Source organism: Mytilus californianus, unplaced genomic scaffold (genome assembly GCF_021869535.1).
Source record: "Mytilus californianus isolate M0D057914Y unplaced genomic scaffold, xbMytCali1.0.p SCAF_2, whole genome shotgun sequence".
NCBI classification, from domain to species: domain Eukaryota; kingdom Metazoa; phylum Mollusca; class Bivalvia; order Mytilida; family Mytilidae; genus Mytilus; species Mytilus californianus.
The window spans coordinates 14,989,321-15,007,188 of record NW_026262668.1 but is presented as its reverse complement, the minus strand read 5'-3'; the positions used below and the strand labels follow the sequence as shown (position 1 = coordinate 15,007,188).

General features: G+C 32.5%; 1 protein-coding gene across 14 annotated transcripts in view; it reads right to left on the bottom strand.

Moving 5' to 3' along the window:
* Positions 1-13,960: 13,960 nt before the first annotated feature.
* LOC127729315 (basement membrane-specific heparan sulfate proteoglycan core protein-like) overlaps positions 13,961-17,868 on the bottom strand; it is a 38,959-nt gene continuing 35,051 nt past the window's right edge. For all 14 annotated transcript variants that reach the window (XM_052237054.1, XM_052237053.1, XM_052237059.1 and 11 more), the window contains 3 exons: positions 16,594-16,718; positions 15,248-15,384; positions 13,961-14,640 (listed from right to left, as the gene is read on the bottom strand). In XM_052237054.1, coding sequence (XP_052093014.1) covers positions 14,259-14,640; positions 15,248-15,384; positions 16,594-16,718 — 644 coding nt within the window. In that variant the 3' untranslated portion in view covers positions 13,961-14,258. The remainder of the gene's footprint in view (positions 14,641-15,247; positions 15,385-16,593; positions 16,719-17,868) is intronic.

The window sequence follows — 17,868 nt, the reverse complement described above, 5'->3', positions numbered from 1 at the left end:
TTCAAAAAGAATGCCCTTTTTCGAAGAAAAATAGTTTATTTTATTCGAATTTGTGAAAAAATCATGTTTGTTTACATTTTTGATGTCACTGAAATGTCGAGGAGCAATATGCCTTTTGTTGTTTTGTAAAAACGATGTACTTTTAGAACTGGATTTTCTCACATACTGATCATAATGTTGAACCATTTTGACAGACAGTTTTATTTTGTTGTAAATTTGTCCGTGTAATTAATTAAATTAGATTATTTACTGACTTTTCATATGTCTTCTGGATTAAATTTCTTTCACGATCCGGTACCAGAGCTTTCACGATCGTCTCGCAATACTTGACCTCCGTTAGATATTCTTTCACGATCATTTCTCTCGATAAACCGAATGACACCCGTGTATTACCTATAACACGAAATCAAACAGACTTAGAAAAATCCAACTGCACGTGCTCGCTAACTATTTATATTTTTGTTTATATAGGGTTATATGACCGTCGGCAGTCTTCGGAGGTCATATCAGTGGATAATTAGATGGCGTATGGTCTAAAATACGTACGAAATGTGGGTACGTTATAGCGAACCCTAGCATTGTTAATTGTTTCTTTTGGACTTTTTGTGATTTGGATACTCGTGTTAATATGTTATAAATGAAATATGAGAATTTGGGTCAAATCGGTGAACAGGAATTTGACAGCGAAAGCCCCTTTAATGAAGATACTAGATAACATTTTATGGATGACAGTTTCATGAGTTATGAGTGGTTTTAATGTTAAATTAAATAACCAAAACTATGGTATCATGTTTCGTTTTGAAAACTACGTATTGCCATGAAAAAATTATCAGAGTGAGAAAAAATAACTTCTCTCCAGTTCACGTTTAATTTCAAAGTTGATTGTGAAAATTTTGACATTAAAAATTTGCCGAAAAATATATAATGCATGAACATTTTGTATACATATATGTTAGGGGACGACCATTTGATATTCTGGTGGGGGCCAGGAGGATTTGTTTTGGATCGGTTATTTATTTTTGCGAACTAGAAGAAAAGATTATCTATTTTCTGCACTGTTGAAGCATGATTTTTCATATTCATTAAAACAAGGGACTGATTATTTATTTTCACAATTATATTTATAATATTTAAAAACACAATATTTAATTTTTTTTTATTCCTAAATAGATAATAAGTGTATAGTCAAAGTAAAGAGTCTTTTGAATTCCAAACTGCATGTATTGCATACATACATACAAGGTATTAAAGTGGGGCTGTAACTAAGCCTCTTTTAAAATTAATGTCAAACATATTTGCCGAGCGGAGCGAGGCAAACAAATTTGGCGAAGGTTTTGGGGCCACTGAAGGCCACAAGAAGACAATATGTTGGTCTCAAAGCAAAATATATAGATTCAGTGTAAGACTTTTAGTTTTTAGGGACAACATCAAAAGACCAATATGTAGGATAAAGCAACAAGTGTAATTCAGAAACTTAAGTATTTGGCTACTTTTTTTTGTTTTTTTTTTGTGTTTTGGCTTGCAGAAAAACTTTTTTATATACATTGTACCTGTCAATTATGTTTTTTTTGTTTTCAAATTAAGTTAAGAGGGGCTGATTATCATTGATATAACTATGTCAAGTAAGTTTTTATAACACATTTCAATTACAACTTGATGTAGTTCCTAACTGAGATACAATTTGAAATTCATGTAGTTTGTAAAATTAGATAAAAAGTCCTTAAATAAAATTAAACTCAAGTTTAAAAAAATTACTAAATTACAAATGGAATGCAACACTAAGAGAATAAAGAAGGACAATCAATGAACAAAAGACAAACCCTGGAACAGATAAAACACAAAACGACAAACATTATAGACAAATAACACTGAAAACAAAACTAAATGAGAAACATGGATCACGAAAAACAGGGGCTGTATGTCAGAGGGTGAACAGCCCTCTTATGAAAGTGAGGTAAATGTTCCTGAGTTAATATACCTCTAGTTAAATGAAACCCATTTTCAGACATTTCAAGTACATTAATATTTATACATTGCATTATAAAAGATTTGGAAAGTTTTTCCCAAAAAAAATGTAAAAAAAAGACGAATTTTGTAGGAATCTGGTGCCATTTCATACTTTAGAATAGCATATAAATGGCTTAAAAGACCTGCCGAGTTATTTATTTTCAATACATTGTAGGTCAGGTTATTTATTTTCAAACTACCACAGAACAAACCATTCATTTTTGTTATTATCAAGGCTGAGTTATTTATTTTGAAAATCCTCCTCCCCCCCCCCCCCAGAATATCAAATGGTCGTCCCTTTACACTAGACGATGCGAAATTAAAAGGTGTAACTATGATACGAATAAGCATTTAATCATATTTATTTAAAGAAAGTGCATTTTACTTACTTGGGTATTTCATTGTCAGAATGTTGCACCGAGAAGTCACTACATGTATGCATGTAATGTTTTATAAATTTATAGAACAAAACTTTCTTTTATAAACTTGTATTGTAATTCTGCAGATATTAACCTTTTAGCGCAATTCCAGTACTCTTCAAATTCCGAAAAGGATAAGAGGAAATAATGTACACTTCCCTCATCTTTACATATTGTCAATACTGAGTAAGTGTTTGTCGTTAATACACTTCGAATCGAATTAATTGAATATTCTACAACTATCAATTAAGATACATGTAATAAGAGTATGTGCATTACACGTGTGTTTACATAAAACCTAAAACTAAACAAAACAGACACAATTAAAATATAGATCTGTGACTTCGTTATGCTCATGCTTCGACGATCACGCGATCTTTCAATCAGATTGAGAATTGACCCTAACTGGCCCCAGTTTTTTAAATTATTAGACACTCAAACTGTATTAAAAGAAGTGAGAAAAAAAATCAATTGTATCTCATTATATTGTAAAGATTATTATGAATAAGAAGATGTGGTATGAGTGCCAATGAGACAACTATCCATCCAAGTCACAATGTGTAAAAAGTAAACAATTATAGGTCAAAGTACGGCCTTCAACACGGAGCCTTGGCTCACACCGAACAGCAAGCTATAAAGGGCCCCAAAAACACTAGTGTAAAACAATTCAAACAAGACAACCAACGGTCTAATCTATATAAAAAACGAGAAACACTTATGAACCACACCAACAAACGACAACCACTGAACCACAGGCTTCTGACTTAGGACAGGTGCATAAAAATGCAGCGGGTTTAAACGTTTTAACAGGCGCCAACCTTCACGCCAACCTGAAACAGTGGTATAACATTACAACATAAAAAGACACACAATAAAATATCAATTGAAATGGCTTAACTCGATCAAAAAGACAATACATAAAAACAAGTAAATATACACTGAACGAATAAGTTTGATCTATGACACAATATAAATAAAAAAGATGTTTCAATGTCAAATAGACAACTTTAACCTAGGACAAAATGGCGTTAAATAAAGTAACGTACACAGGTAAATTTAAATATAATAATAAATAAATTTGTTATTCATAGTACGAGTACAGAAGTGAAATTTTTTTCGTCATACTAAATACACAAAAAAGGTAAACATTGAATACAGAAATGCATTACAAATTGTGTCAACAGGTCAAATTAACAAGAAAGTACGATTTGAGAGTACTGAAAGCTAGTTAAAAGCCAAAAAACAATTAATAATAAAAAATCATACATCAGAGACTATATATATAGCTAAAATCAATTAAAACACATCACAGGCAGGGATTTAGTGTTTTAACGCCATGGACAGTCAAAGAAGACATGACTTGTGCAATGCCAAAATAAATGTAACGACAGGCAGTAGGATAGTTAGGATTTAACCTTATAATAAATATGTATGATGTTATGTATAGATAAAACAATTTCTAAATAGAAAATTAGTATAGTAGTTTCAGATCAGAAATGATCGAGTCTATATTATATAAAAATTGATTTCTTATTTTGATAAAGTAAAACATGACTGAATATTTATTACTATAGAGTTAAGAACTCTTATTGGCCTCTGTTTGTTGTTTCTTCTTATGTTTTGTTGTTGCATCACAGTTTTACCCCGTCACAATTGTCTTGATTTGCCTGTCCCAAAGTCAGGAGCTTGTAATTCAGTGGTTGTAGCTGATTGTTGTCTGCCAAACAGTGCAGTTACTCAGTTTTTTGCGTAAACCCATGAGGGTTTACGCAGTATATATTGGACGACCTCCGTAGTCTTTCGGAACACCGGAAGTCTTTTTCGGAATACATCTGTTCTTTTCTATGACCACCTGCGTAATAGGTAATTAATTGATCTAATGAATATTCATTACCGTTATACCGTTGTTGAAGAGATAAGACTATATAAACAAGTCTAAATCGAAAACAACGTTCAAACCTATGATTGCGTTGGATAAAAACCACAATTTTTATACGTGTGCATGCAAAACAAATTTCTTGGTAGAGGCGTCTAAATACAGCACAAACAACATTTTTCAAAAGACCAAAAAAGTGAAAAAGGATATTTTAACAAAACGCATTTGACTAGCAGGTCGAACAACGGATGTTCTTAAACCCTGTTGACTGTTATGGCGATTGCCAAATAAACAGATCACAGATGTAACAAAATGGAATATAATTATCAATTTAATACCAAACAGAAAACAATAAACTTGCGGAAAAGATGGTATACCGCAAACATGAGGTGCAAAAATTTGTACACCATATCCGGATTTCGACAATTAATGTCTCTTCAGTAATGTTAGGAATCGAAACGGTATTTGGAAGGCCATATAATTAACCTCAATTTGGGATTAACTCTTGAATTTTGAAGAGTCGAAATAGGATAAACGGATCATATAAACCCGAAGGCAAATATAATACAAGCCCAAACGAAAGAAAAATAACAAGTCTAAATTGAAAACAACGTTCAAACCTATGATATCGAGACTATATATATATATTTGATATCCTCTGGGACTATTATACTAATATATTTTGTCACAGATATCCTACATCAGTAATTAATTGATAGAAGATGATGTGTGAAGTTTTCTGAAGCACAAGCTGTGCTCCAATATGGGATAAGATTTCAAGCGAAAAAAAGTGACTGTCAGTGAATAGATAGAGCGTTTTTATGATTTTAAAATTTTGCCATTTTTTAGCGAAATAAAAAAAAAGCGCAGTCCATGTAAGCAGCGTTTAAATTCTTAACAGAATAAAGTACGGCCAGTAATTGCTCACCTCCACTTCATCTCAACTCTAGTGGATAGTTGTCTCTTTGGCAATCATACCATATGTCCATATTTTTTATCAATCTTATATGAAAACAATGCCAGTTAACCCTGGAAATTAAGACGAAATTAAAAAGGCACTTTTTTGGTGTGTTAAATCAGTGAAATATAGTACAGTATTATAAGTGTCTGGCCAATTAAATGCAAAATTATGTCATATCAAAACAGTTGATTGATGAATACGCGTTAGACTAAATCCTTAAAATTATTCTATAGATCTATATAAAACGATTCACGAACACCGAATTTCTAATTCTTTAAAACTTATGGTCATTGCGATAAACAAATATTCCTCGATGTTTGCCATCGAAAACTATTGTAAATTACTACCGGTATGTTGTTTTCAAAGGGACACTGACCTGTGTCGACAACCCTCTCCAAAAAATATAGTTATAAATAAGAAATGAATGCTTCTTTTAGCAATTTGATAGGGTTGTAAAAGTGTTGATCGTGTACACATTTATAGAAAGAAGCGCATTCTTTTGTTTTTGTCATGTGAAACCCCTCCCCAAATAAAGCTAGTTAAAACATAATGTAGCAGATGCACAGCTTTGTGTCTTATAAGTCTTATAGATGAAGTTTTGGGAATTCCGTCAATTCATTTACAAGGAGTTGCGGCAATCTGTATTCCTAAGTCAAGTTAGAGGGTCTAGTTGACAGAGGCCCAGAGCGTGTTTGGCGAAAAATTAGGACGATATGTTATAAACAAAATAAAAACACACATAAAAAACCCAGCTTAGTACAAATTATTTTTCTTAAAATGAAAATCAATATCCGTATTCAATGGACAGGCGATTGCAAAAATAACATTTTTTTTAAATTGCGTACTGAACTACATGTATACTGCATTGGCCTTTTCATTCCTCCTTCCTTCTCAGTTTCTATCACACAGCCGTATAAAAACAACAAAGCTACAACTTCTTTTTATTTGGGCAAATTTACAAAAGGACAAGCTAGAAATAAAAAAGTGAGATTCGTTTGAAAAAGTATAAAGTTCCGGTTTCAAACTGTTTCACTCCAAAAGCTTGGTTTGAGTTTGTTGCCCGTGCATGGTATTTATAAATTGATAAAAAAAAATCGTGAATATGATAGCCAATGACCAAACAACAAAACAAAAGCAATATTAAAAAAAGAAAACTTTAATGTAATTATCTATAAGTATTTCGGCGAGGAAAAAACAAAAATTTGCTTCCGCAATTTGCAGATTTAACATTGTTGTTATGATACTTAGAGTAGTTATATGTATATAAACCATTAATATTAATATATATATATATTTATAAACCAGTTTGAAACGTTTAAAAAAAATAGTTTTAGTTTGGGATTATCAAAAAAGGGGGCCTCGGTGGCCGAGTGGTCTAAGTAGTTACTACTGTAATCACTAGCCAGTCAACACTGAGGTTGTGAGTTCGAACCCCGCTCGTGCGGGTGCACTCGACGACTCAAATCTTAATTGACTAGGATTGTCAGTTTTCCTATCGAAGGTCGGTGGTTTTCTCCGGGCACTCCGGCTTCCTCCACCAATAAAAACTGGCCGCCACGAAATAGCCCAAAAGCGGTGCTTAAAAGTGGCGTTAAAACACCAAAAATCAAAAATCAAATCAAAAAAGAATGCAGCTTAGAATTTTTAACTATTTTCAAACTGGCTACAAAAACAAATAATGATCATGATTAATTGATTAAATTTCTTCACATTTGCATTTGAACTTTTAAATTAGCCTGAAAACTAACTCTTATCTAAAAAAAAACAGCACCTTAGAATGGAACATCCAATAAGTGACTTAGCATGTTGTCTATCGGGAGAGCGGAGATACAAAAAATGATTCCTTTAACAAGAATATTTCACCCCTCATTGAACAGTAGTTACATGAACAATCAATGTCAGTTTCTAATTCTTATACAACAAAAATAATGTAAAACAATGCATCTTTATTAAACAGTTATCTGATATTTAATGCCAAACAAGCATTTAGGTTTACGATTGCATTTCTTTTTTTAAAGAAAGCAACTTGTTTTATTTATTGTCCCTCGTGCAAATAGCGACGCGAGGAACAAAGAAATACCGGACGTCCATTCGTACCGGACGTCCATTCGTCCCGGACGTCCGGTCTTGTATGCGCTCTCACGTGTACAAATCTTGCTACATTTAATGAAATTTATATAAAAGATTTATATCAGTAATATCTCAGATGAATTAAAAAATAGTGCCGATCAAGTATTGTTAAAGGAGTTATGCCCCTTGAAAATATACATCACTCATCATCAGGAAATTACGTGATATAACAAATCGTTGACACAGAGATATGTCTATCCTGTTTGTAATTTTGATTGTATAATGCAAATGTTGAAGTCTTAAAAAGGGGCACTAGCTACGAGATATATAAAAAATCTAAAATATGATTTATTTTGTTAAATCATTAATGAAAGTGAAATAGTGAAATAATTATTCGCTTTTAGCAGCCAGTATGGTTCAATTTTGTCGAAATAAGCTAAGAAACATTGATGATGATTTATTCACTTGCAAGTGAATAATTCGACCTCATTGAATCCGTATTCATTTAAACTTCAATTTAACCCCTTAGCTAGAGATGGATAACGCATGCATTGTGCGTGTAAAGTTATTTAAAGGAAAAGAATGTCAACATTGAAAGTGAAACAAAGGTTAATCATTTGATTGACTGATTCGATCCACAAAAATCATTCTTATACAGGTAAAAACGATGATAAACATATATTTTTAATATATAATATGAAATTAAACAGACCTAGAAAAATCCAAAAGCACGAGTTCGCTTAATCTATTTATATCTTTATTTATGTTTACATCGCTTATATGGTCATCGGAGGACTTCGGAGGTCAACTCGATAGTTAATTAGATGGCGTCTAGACTAAAATACACTCGAAACGAAGCTACATATTATCAAGCCCATGCCTTGTAAATTGTTTATTTTAGATTTTTCATAGTTTAGATAAATGTTTTACATGGTTTTTAAATCAAATATGAGAATTTGAGTCAAATCGGTGAACATGAATTTGACAGCTAGTGTCCCTTTAAAATGACAACACTATAACAGGTAAACAATGGAAATGTTTGACAGCCAATAAACCACCATTGTTGCAGAAAGGCCACATCTCCATGGATATTAAATGTGCTAATGCTTATGAAGTGAATTTCAAATATCAATAAAACTCACCACAAACTTTAAACAAATTTTTACGCCCTCGATAGAAACAGCACGCCTAATTATAGCCTCTGCTACTTCGTTGAGTCGATACACAGACTTCAGTTTTTTAAGAAGTTACTGAACCATGAAAATAAAGTCAAGGACAACGGACACATGCCAATTTGATATATTGTAACAAAACGCACATGTGTACATAATATCACAGGAGTTTGAAATCTTAGCAATAACGGTGTATAAGTATGCCAAACTCGACTATCACAGAAGAACTTCTCTCGAAGAGAGTTTTCTTCGAGAGAAGCTCTTCTGTGATAGTCGAGTTTGGCATATTTATACACCATTATTGCTAAGATTTCAAACTCCTGTGATAATATTAAGCATCCAGGTCTTTTGAAATGTAAAGCTTTGTACAAATATGGAACGCAGTCACCGCCACGTGATTGTCATCTCTATGTATCACATTCTGCGACAAAAACGAGGATATTAACAAGAGTGCATACGATGTAATGACTAGATAGGCTGCTTTACGCTTTACTGATCATGTTTGAATTTATGTTAAAAGTCTTTTTAGATAAAGGTTTTACTACTAGTATCACATGAACTTAACTTTATCAAAAACCACGAAAATTGCACCATGTCAGGAGGCCATGTCCCATATACACCATATAAACAAAGGTAACCTTTAGTTTAAAGTATCTAAGAGATGGACTTAACCACGAAACCTAAGTTTGATCATTGAACCATGAAAATAAGTACAAGATCAAATGAAATTGGTCATATATACATGTATATCATACAATGATTCCTGCATCCAATGTAGTTGAGCTTTTGATTATAGTATAATAAAAGAAAAGCCTAGAAAACTTAACATTGATCAATCAATCCATGGAAATGAAGTCAAGGTCAGATGAAACCTGAAAGACGGTATCTTTTCCTTACTATTATTCCATTCAACAAATACAGTTGACATATTGATTGTGGTGTCTGAGATACGGATATAACCACGAAACTAACTTTGAGTTCGAGGTCAGTGTCCATTTCTAAAAACTAAGTACACATTATTGTTTATGGGCCAACTGAAGCCCGACTCCGGGTGCGGAATTTTTTTCGCTGCGTTGAAGACTCATTGGTGGCCTTGGGCTGTTTTCTGCTCTTTTGTCGGGTTGTTGTCTCTTTGACACATTCCCCGTTTCCATTCTCTATTCTATTTCGCTGACGGCCTTGAAGACCCTGCAAGGATCCCATAAACCTAATTTATTTATCCTATTACTGGTAAAGCGTGAGAAATTCCCATGACCTAAAAAAAAAAATAATCCCTAGCTAAACCATGAAAATGATGCCAAAGATAAGACGTATGATGGACGGAAAATTAGTAACATAAGGCATCTGTATATAAAGTATGAAGCATCCAGGTCTTCTCATATAAATAGCGTTAAAAAAAATATGAACGCCTCCGCTTGATTAGCATCCCTGTCTCGCATTCTGTAACAATCGTAGCAGTCGAGACAAAAATGAAATTCATATTTGAATTATTATTTTTCAAAGATGATCTACATCAAGACATTTTCATGACTTATCTAGGGGTTAATTTTATCCGGCAGTAACCGTTATCTTGATTTAGGTAAACTTTCTACCGGTTACTGTATTCCATTAATTGATTTATTCGTATGTTTGTTTGAATGTTTAGTCAGTTGTGTTGTATGGCAGAGGTTTACCCAGTCTTTGCTGTTGGGTCCCAATTATTGTCACATTAACCTATTATGTCGGTGTCGGTTGCTCACCAAATGTAGTCATTATAACGAAACTATAAACAACTGTCATACAGTTGGGAGGTTTAGCTAGCTTTAAATCTTGTCTTTATCATTGTTTTTATCTATCTATTATGGTTTTTAAGATACAAGACAAAAATGCAAAAAAATGCCTCTGTCAGATTTTCCCTCTGTTTTTTAAGATGAGATAAAACCTTCAATGTAACCCTATGTTCTATTTTTAGCCGTGGCAGCCATTTCGGTTGGCAGGCAGCGTCTTCGGACACATTTTGTAAACTAGATATCCTTAAATATGATTGTGGACAAGTGGTTAAATTTGGCCTAGTAGTTTTCAGTGTAAATGTTCACGGACGATGACGGACGCCAAATGATGAGAAAAGCTTACATGGCCCGTTAGTCCACGTGAGCTAAACATATCTTGTAACACCTGCATCGTGTAAATTAATTTTGATGTATTTAACTTTAAGCCATCAAATGTTTCACCTGAAATTAGACATTTCAATTTTCTGTTATTGAACGTCCAGAAAAGAATTGATCCATAAACAGTGTATGTAATGTGCGAATCCTGGAATGTCATTTTAACTGTATCCGTGATGAATTTCTGATGTAGAATGATAAATAAACAGACGACAAATTCGTGATTTTTAAAAAAAATAAGGTATAATATATATTGTGTACTGTTTTTATAAATTCATGATATAGTTATGAGGTGCGGACGGGTTTTCATCGCGCCTACAGCCATCCAAGTGCAAAATTTATACACAAATAGATAAATATTAAGAATAGTTCACGAATAGAGCGTGCAAGAGATTTAAAAGTAGCAGTTAAGTTTCATTTGCAGAAAAATGTACCTTTTAACATAATTATTAAATATATGTTGTTTAACTTAAAACAGGTTTTGTTATTCAGCTTGTTGATATTGAATCAAATTCCACTATGCTGTTTTAATTATGCGATTCGTGTTTACTGTCGAATAATGATACTAGACTTTCATTTTCACTGTAGTGCGATTCATTTCTATTGTACATGCGATGCATTTTCATAGAAGGAAATCAATTAATTTTCGTTATATAAAGTCTTGATTCAGCCGACTCTCTAACAAAATTTATGAAGTCAGAAGGATTGCTTATATATGGAAACTTAGTGAGTGAAAGTCTGAGGTAATATATCAATAAATTCCTTAAAAATGGTATTTATTGCTAATATAGTCAATTTTATTTTCTCTAATAATTTGTCCAGATCCAGATCTATATGTAGGATAAAATTTATCCTTTCCTATGACACGCCATCATTAAATACATATATCTTGGACAGTTAAGCCAATCCACGTCACCGAAAAAGCAAAGTTTCTGTTTCGGTCTAAATATACATCGCATACTAATAAATTAAAACGTCATAATAGCTATTTTCCTAATGCTTGTAGTTTAAAGGTGTGGTTGGCTTGCTTGCTTTGATTGTGTATATGTTGCCCTTAGCATTGTAATTAAGATTGACCAAACACAAAACAATCTTCATTTCACGATTGAATGCGTGGAAACGTTTTCATTTTTCACAAACAGTTGACGCTTGGATGACGTTAATTGACGTTAATCGCTACATCGCGAAGTGATGTTGGTAGATAGACCGTTCTTATATTTTCACCAAAGACTAATTAATGTACTGTTCAGTTAAGTATTCAATGTTTATGAAATCAGCAGCATTGTATATCATTTATATTACATGAACACCATGTGACTATTTTAAATAGACAGGTCTGTGAATTACTTGTAAATATAACGAAACAAACACTATGTGTAACTCAAACTTGATTAAACTACAAATAGAGCATAGTTGGTTGGCTCTTACGCTGAATGCGACCGTGTATTTTGTACTTTGTTGTTGTTAAAAAGACATAATACGAATGAAAAACCCATTGTTTTAATTTTATTTGAAGACATTTACTTGAAAAACTGACCTCAGAATTTTGGCACTGTACGATTCATTCTCTTTGTATTTTGTTTACTTTCTTTAGTACCGTTCGTTGTAGATATCAATATGGTAGAAATATGTATGACACGGCGTGACAAATTTTCAAAGCTTTTTTTAAGCGAGATCTTAAACTTTTCATCGTAGAAATACGTTATATACGTGGATGTTCTGCTCCAGTAAATTTTCGGATCCATGACAAGCTAATAACAAACACACCAACAATTTTTGAATATGCATGATATGAACGTGGTTATACCCGTGTATATTCAAGTAAGCATCTACGACTAGCTTGCATTTTAAATTGTAAATATCACCAATATCAAAGTCATTTAAAAACTATTTTCAGTTGTTGCATGTCGAATTATCATATAAAACGACAATGAAAATTCATCGCACCTCCAAAAATTCCACATCAGAAATGATTGCACTTACAGTGATAATTCATCGCATCTATAGTTAAAATGAATCGCATTCAGAATTTAATATTATGGATTCTGCTGCTTAAACTACACTTTTTTGGACTTTAATCCTGTTATTATAAATTAAAAATTTATATTCTATTGAAATTCTGTTAAAACATATATTCAAATCAATTATTATGTATTTTCAAAAAGTAAACAAAGTTAACGCAGTTTTTCCCCCATCATCCATTATTCTACAATAGACATACTCGCATACAACAGTGAAAATGAACGAACTGGATTCGCACTTTATATACACTGCATAAAAGTGATTTCCTGAAGGAGGAAGCTCATCCATAAAAGTGATTTCCTGAAGGGGGAAGCTCATCCATAAAAGTGATCTTCTGAAGGAGTAAGGTACTATTTGAAGTGACATGATTTTTTTTGTAGGTTATATTGCATGACCTTGCAGTGAGATATGAAGCTGTAGGGGATTCTTGAGAGCAAGGACTTTTATATCTTTTTCATTTAAGTCTTCACAATCTACGAATACACATCTATCAAATAGTTAAGTTTTTTTTAGCCCTCCTGATGATAAGACTATCGCCGGTATTTTTTATGCCCCACCTAGGGGCATTATTTTTTTTTGGTCTGTGCGTCCGTTTGTCCGTCTGTCCCGCTTCAGGTTAAAGTTTTTGGTCAAGGTAGTTTTTGATTAAGTTGAAGTCCAATCAACTTGAAACTTAGTACACATGTTCCCTATGATATGATCTTTCTAATTTTAATGCCAAATTAAGTGTTTTGATCCCAGATTCACGGTCCACTGAACATAGAAAATGATTGTGCGAGTGGGGCATCCGTGTACTATGGACACATTCTTGTTATAAATTGTAAACCCTTTGGTTAATAGGGTGGAAACAGCATCACTTTAAAATGTTTTGTCTTTCACAGTGGGGTTCAAAGATAATGAGTTAGTTTGAAGGTTTATCAATTTAAATAGCGAATTTGTTTAAGTAAAGTCTATCACGTCTTTCTTCACCAAAATGAATGTCTAATTGACGGATGGTCAGAACACAACGCTCTTCCGCTCTCCAGATATATATGATGTTCACAATTAATGATCAGGAATGGGAGTTCTTGTCATTAAAATCATTTACATTTTGTAAAAGAGAGGCGAAAGATACCAAAGGACCATTCTAACTCATACGTCGAAAATAAACTGGCAACGCCATGGCCAAAAAAAGAAAAAGACCAAAAGACAAACAACAGTACACAAAACACAACACAGAAAACTAAAGACTGAGCAACGCGAACTTGTAATATGAGACAAAAACATATTTAAAGAAATAAAGTCTAAACTTTCCTTGAGGATTTTATTTGACAACTTTATAACCTAAGTTCTCAATTTCAAAAACATATCACTTTAGAAGATATATAAACTAAAGTTAAAAATTGAATTAAAATAACATGTATAGGGAATAGCCATAAGCTAAAAATATAATTAAATTAATTTCAAATATATGATGCAATGTTTAACAACAAAAAGTTAGTTCATTTTTACAGTTCAATGAGCATTCACATCAAATTATGGTGGCATTTCATTACGAATGGTTATGAATGACATTTGCTGGTCATCAATGTTTATGTCAAGGCGCTTTCAATTACAAGTTGGACTTTGATTGAGGTTTCTACAGAACGATCTACGACGCCTGAGTACAAATGAGTATGTCAATTCTGGGTATGTTCCGTCTCTGCAAGGGTATGTCATTTCACGTCGAACGGCACATCTACTAACGATCTCATAATCATCATGTTCATAGTAGATGGACATATCAATAGAAGGTCTGGAGGCGAATCCTGGGAAATACTTGTCTAACATGACCTTGTCGTATGACCATGATAAAAACTTAAAGGTGCACTCGTATACTTCTCCAGACTTTTCTTGACAGTCAGTTGAAATGAGTGGTCCCTGGGGGCAATATGTGACATCACCATTTTTCATTACAATTACTTTGGTATGGAAGTCGGGTTCATATTTGCTGCAAACAAAAAAAAGTGCAAAAATTAATGCCTTGTATTGCTACAAAGATGTGTAAAATAATATTTTATATTTTCCCTTTCCTCAAAAATTGGAAGGGAGTGGTCAACTAAAGGAAGCTATAAGCTGAACTAAATAGCTACATTATTATTCTTCAAATAAATGATACTGTGGTGTTTATTGTACAATACTCAGAAAAAGGTATCCATTCTTAATTTAAACATAAGAATGATAACTTATATACAGTGAACAGTAAAATACTAGTATGCAATGACCATATTCTGAAGAAAGTCATAAATTTATACATACTGTAGATTTAGAAATCATTGTGTGCATTTATTATTGAGATGTTTGAAGAATGGACAAAAATGCGAGATTGATTATTACGATTGCAGGAAAATTTATATTGTAAATATTACCAAACATTACTTGAATAACAAATCTGAGTGTGTGTCCAATACCTCGAACTACTTAGTGATTATCAATAAAAGAATATTTTGAAATATGCAAATGTGACTGCAACTCATATATGGCATCATAAAGTCTTTTTTTCTGTTTACTATCTCTCTCACATCTACCCAAAATCTACTTTTATTTATGAAACTTACTGTCCAAGAAGAACAATGTCTGGTATCCAGATTTCAGATGATGGAAGACTAATTCTGGGTTGTCCCTTTGGCCAGGTCAGTCTGGGGTCATTCCAATTCATACACTGCTGAGACTGAAGTACAAGTTTCTTACCATCCTACAGAAGAATGAAAAATATTTTCAACGAATCCAATGCAGAAAGAGAATGGTCCATAATGATTTGTTTTTCTTTTCTTAGAATCATGATTTGTTTTTCTTTTCTTAGAATCATGATTTGTTTTTCTTTTCTTAGAATCATGATTTGTTTTTCTTTTCTTAGAATTATGATTTGTTTTTCTTTTCTTAGAATCATGATTTGGTTTTCTTTTCTTAGAATCATGATTTGGTTTTCTTTTCTTAAAGTAATTACACTGACATGTACCATGTGATTTCAAACAAGGTAAAGGACGACTAACTTATAAAATTTAGTTTGTTTTATTTCTTGGAAAAGGGAATATCTTGATATATACATAAGTTACCAAATTAAGTACACACACCACGTCTCTGAAATAAATCATCTGTTATGTTCGTTAAAAGGATTGGTTGACTTGTTTGTTAAACGTCAAGTTCGGAAAGATAAAAAATAAGAAATTTTTAACATAAAGCAGACTTAATCTTTATATCAGTTCTTAGATACTTTATATAAAAAAGGTATGTGTATATGCTTGTGTACATGTCTACTTAAGTACTGTGATAGGACAATTGAAAAAAGTGTCCCTATTGTCTCATCTTAATCATATAATATACTGTTCGGCAAAGAGACAGACTTGCCCTTTTGTCATGATATATTTGGTTTTGAAATGACAGAAGGAATCGACTTTTCCGATTTCAATTGCCAATAATTACTCTTATAGTAAATCCTCCAGGGCTTAGGCATCGACCATTAATCTTTTGCGGGGCATGGTTTTTTCAATTCCCTACCCCCGATTTTATCAAAAACAATTATCTTATACAGAAGTATTTTATTTCGAAAACATACAACAACAAACTCAATTGTTTTTTTGTATTCATTTTCTTATTTCCTGATTGAAATATAATATAACTTTTTTTCACTTCCCTTCTGGAACATTTTTTAGTTTATTTTGAATCGAACAATAAAAAAAAACATGGCGCTCTCCCCTAACCCGAATAATTCAGTCCATCCCCGTGATCGACTCTCCCACTCGCGAGCCATCGTAGAGCAGTGGAATATAACGACTGAATTATTCGGGTTACTCTCCCCCTGGAAAACAACCTTAAACAATGCTAAATTTTGGACCATCCCTTATATTCAGTTAATGCGACAAAGTTCATAATAAATATAAAAGTATAATTAGGGTTAACTTACAAATTCAAAGATCTGCTGTGGGATTAGAGAGTGTGTGAGGTTGTTGACTGGATCTACTGGACGGACAAGTTTGTTGTAGCCATCAAGGACATATGTAATGATATCGTATTCCAACCAAGGTTTTTCTGTAATAATATGAGCAATCATTTCATTATTATATTTCAAACATGTTTACTTTTATTTGATAGCTTAAAATGTTTCGACCGTATGAAAAAGAATCATCATACGTTAAGGTAAGATACGATAAAAAAAATATTTTGATTCAGCATTTATAAAACTATACAACACAAGCTCGATAGAGCTTTTGACCGAATATAAAACATACATACTAGTAACATTAAAATAATAATAAGAACATGCATAACATACACAAAGTTAACATACTTTATGGTAATATGTTAATAAAATGATATGTTGGGTATACATTAATGCCATAGCAATCAAATGATACAAATAATGCAACATGTCTAGCTCTGAATCATACACCAGTCTAAAATTACATGCAACATTACAAAGAGTAAGGGAAAATTTTACTGTTACAACCAACTGAAATTTGAATATTAAAAGAGTATAAATAATCTTCAAAGATGTTATGTAGCACTCTAGTTAATTGTTGAAGACAGTTTTGGGTTCAATATCGATAATTTGACATGATTTTGGTCAAGTTTTGCATCCTTCACCAACATGCATTCAAAGTCATGATACTTAAAATAAAAAAAAAAGTTGAATATGTTTTATATATTTGAATGGCTAAGTTTTACTAAAAAAAAGTGTACATGGACTTTCTTGTAAAAGAAAATCCTTTATCAAAATTTTCAAAAATGTACTGCTATTGAATTATTGTCTTCCCGTACACTAGTTCGCCGATATTTTTCCGTATGCAGTTACCTTAACTACGAGACCTCTCGTTAGAAATTCGGCTACCACATAGCGTAAGTGCGAGGGAAACCCCATGATGGAAAAATGTAAACAAACGTGTACTGGATGGTAAATAGTAATAATTGATTCTTAAAGAACAAATAAGATACACAAAACCATTTAACGTCTGTTATGGGAAAGTTAAATTAACAAATGGGAACCCATGGAAGATATAAACAAAAAATTAACATCGCTCTTTCTATTCATTTCTTTTTCACATGCTCCATGATTCTGAGTTGATTGTTTATCAATGTCACGATCCGGTAAATACGAAATAAAAGTTATATTTATTCTGTTCATATATAACAGTACAAACACAAGCTCTTGAGACCTTTTAACCGAATATAAATAACATTT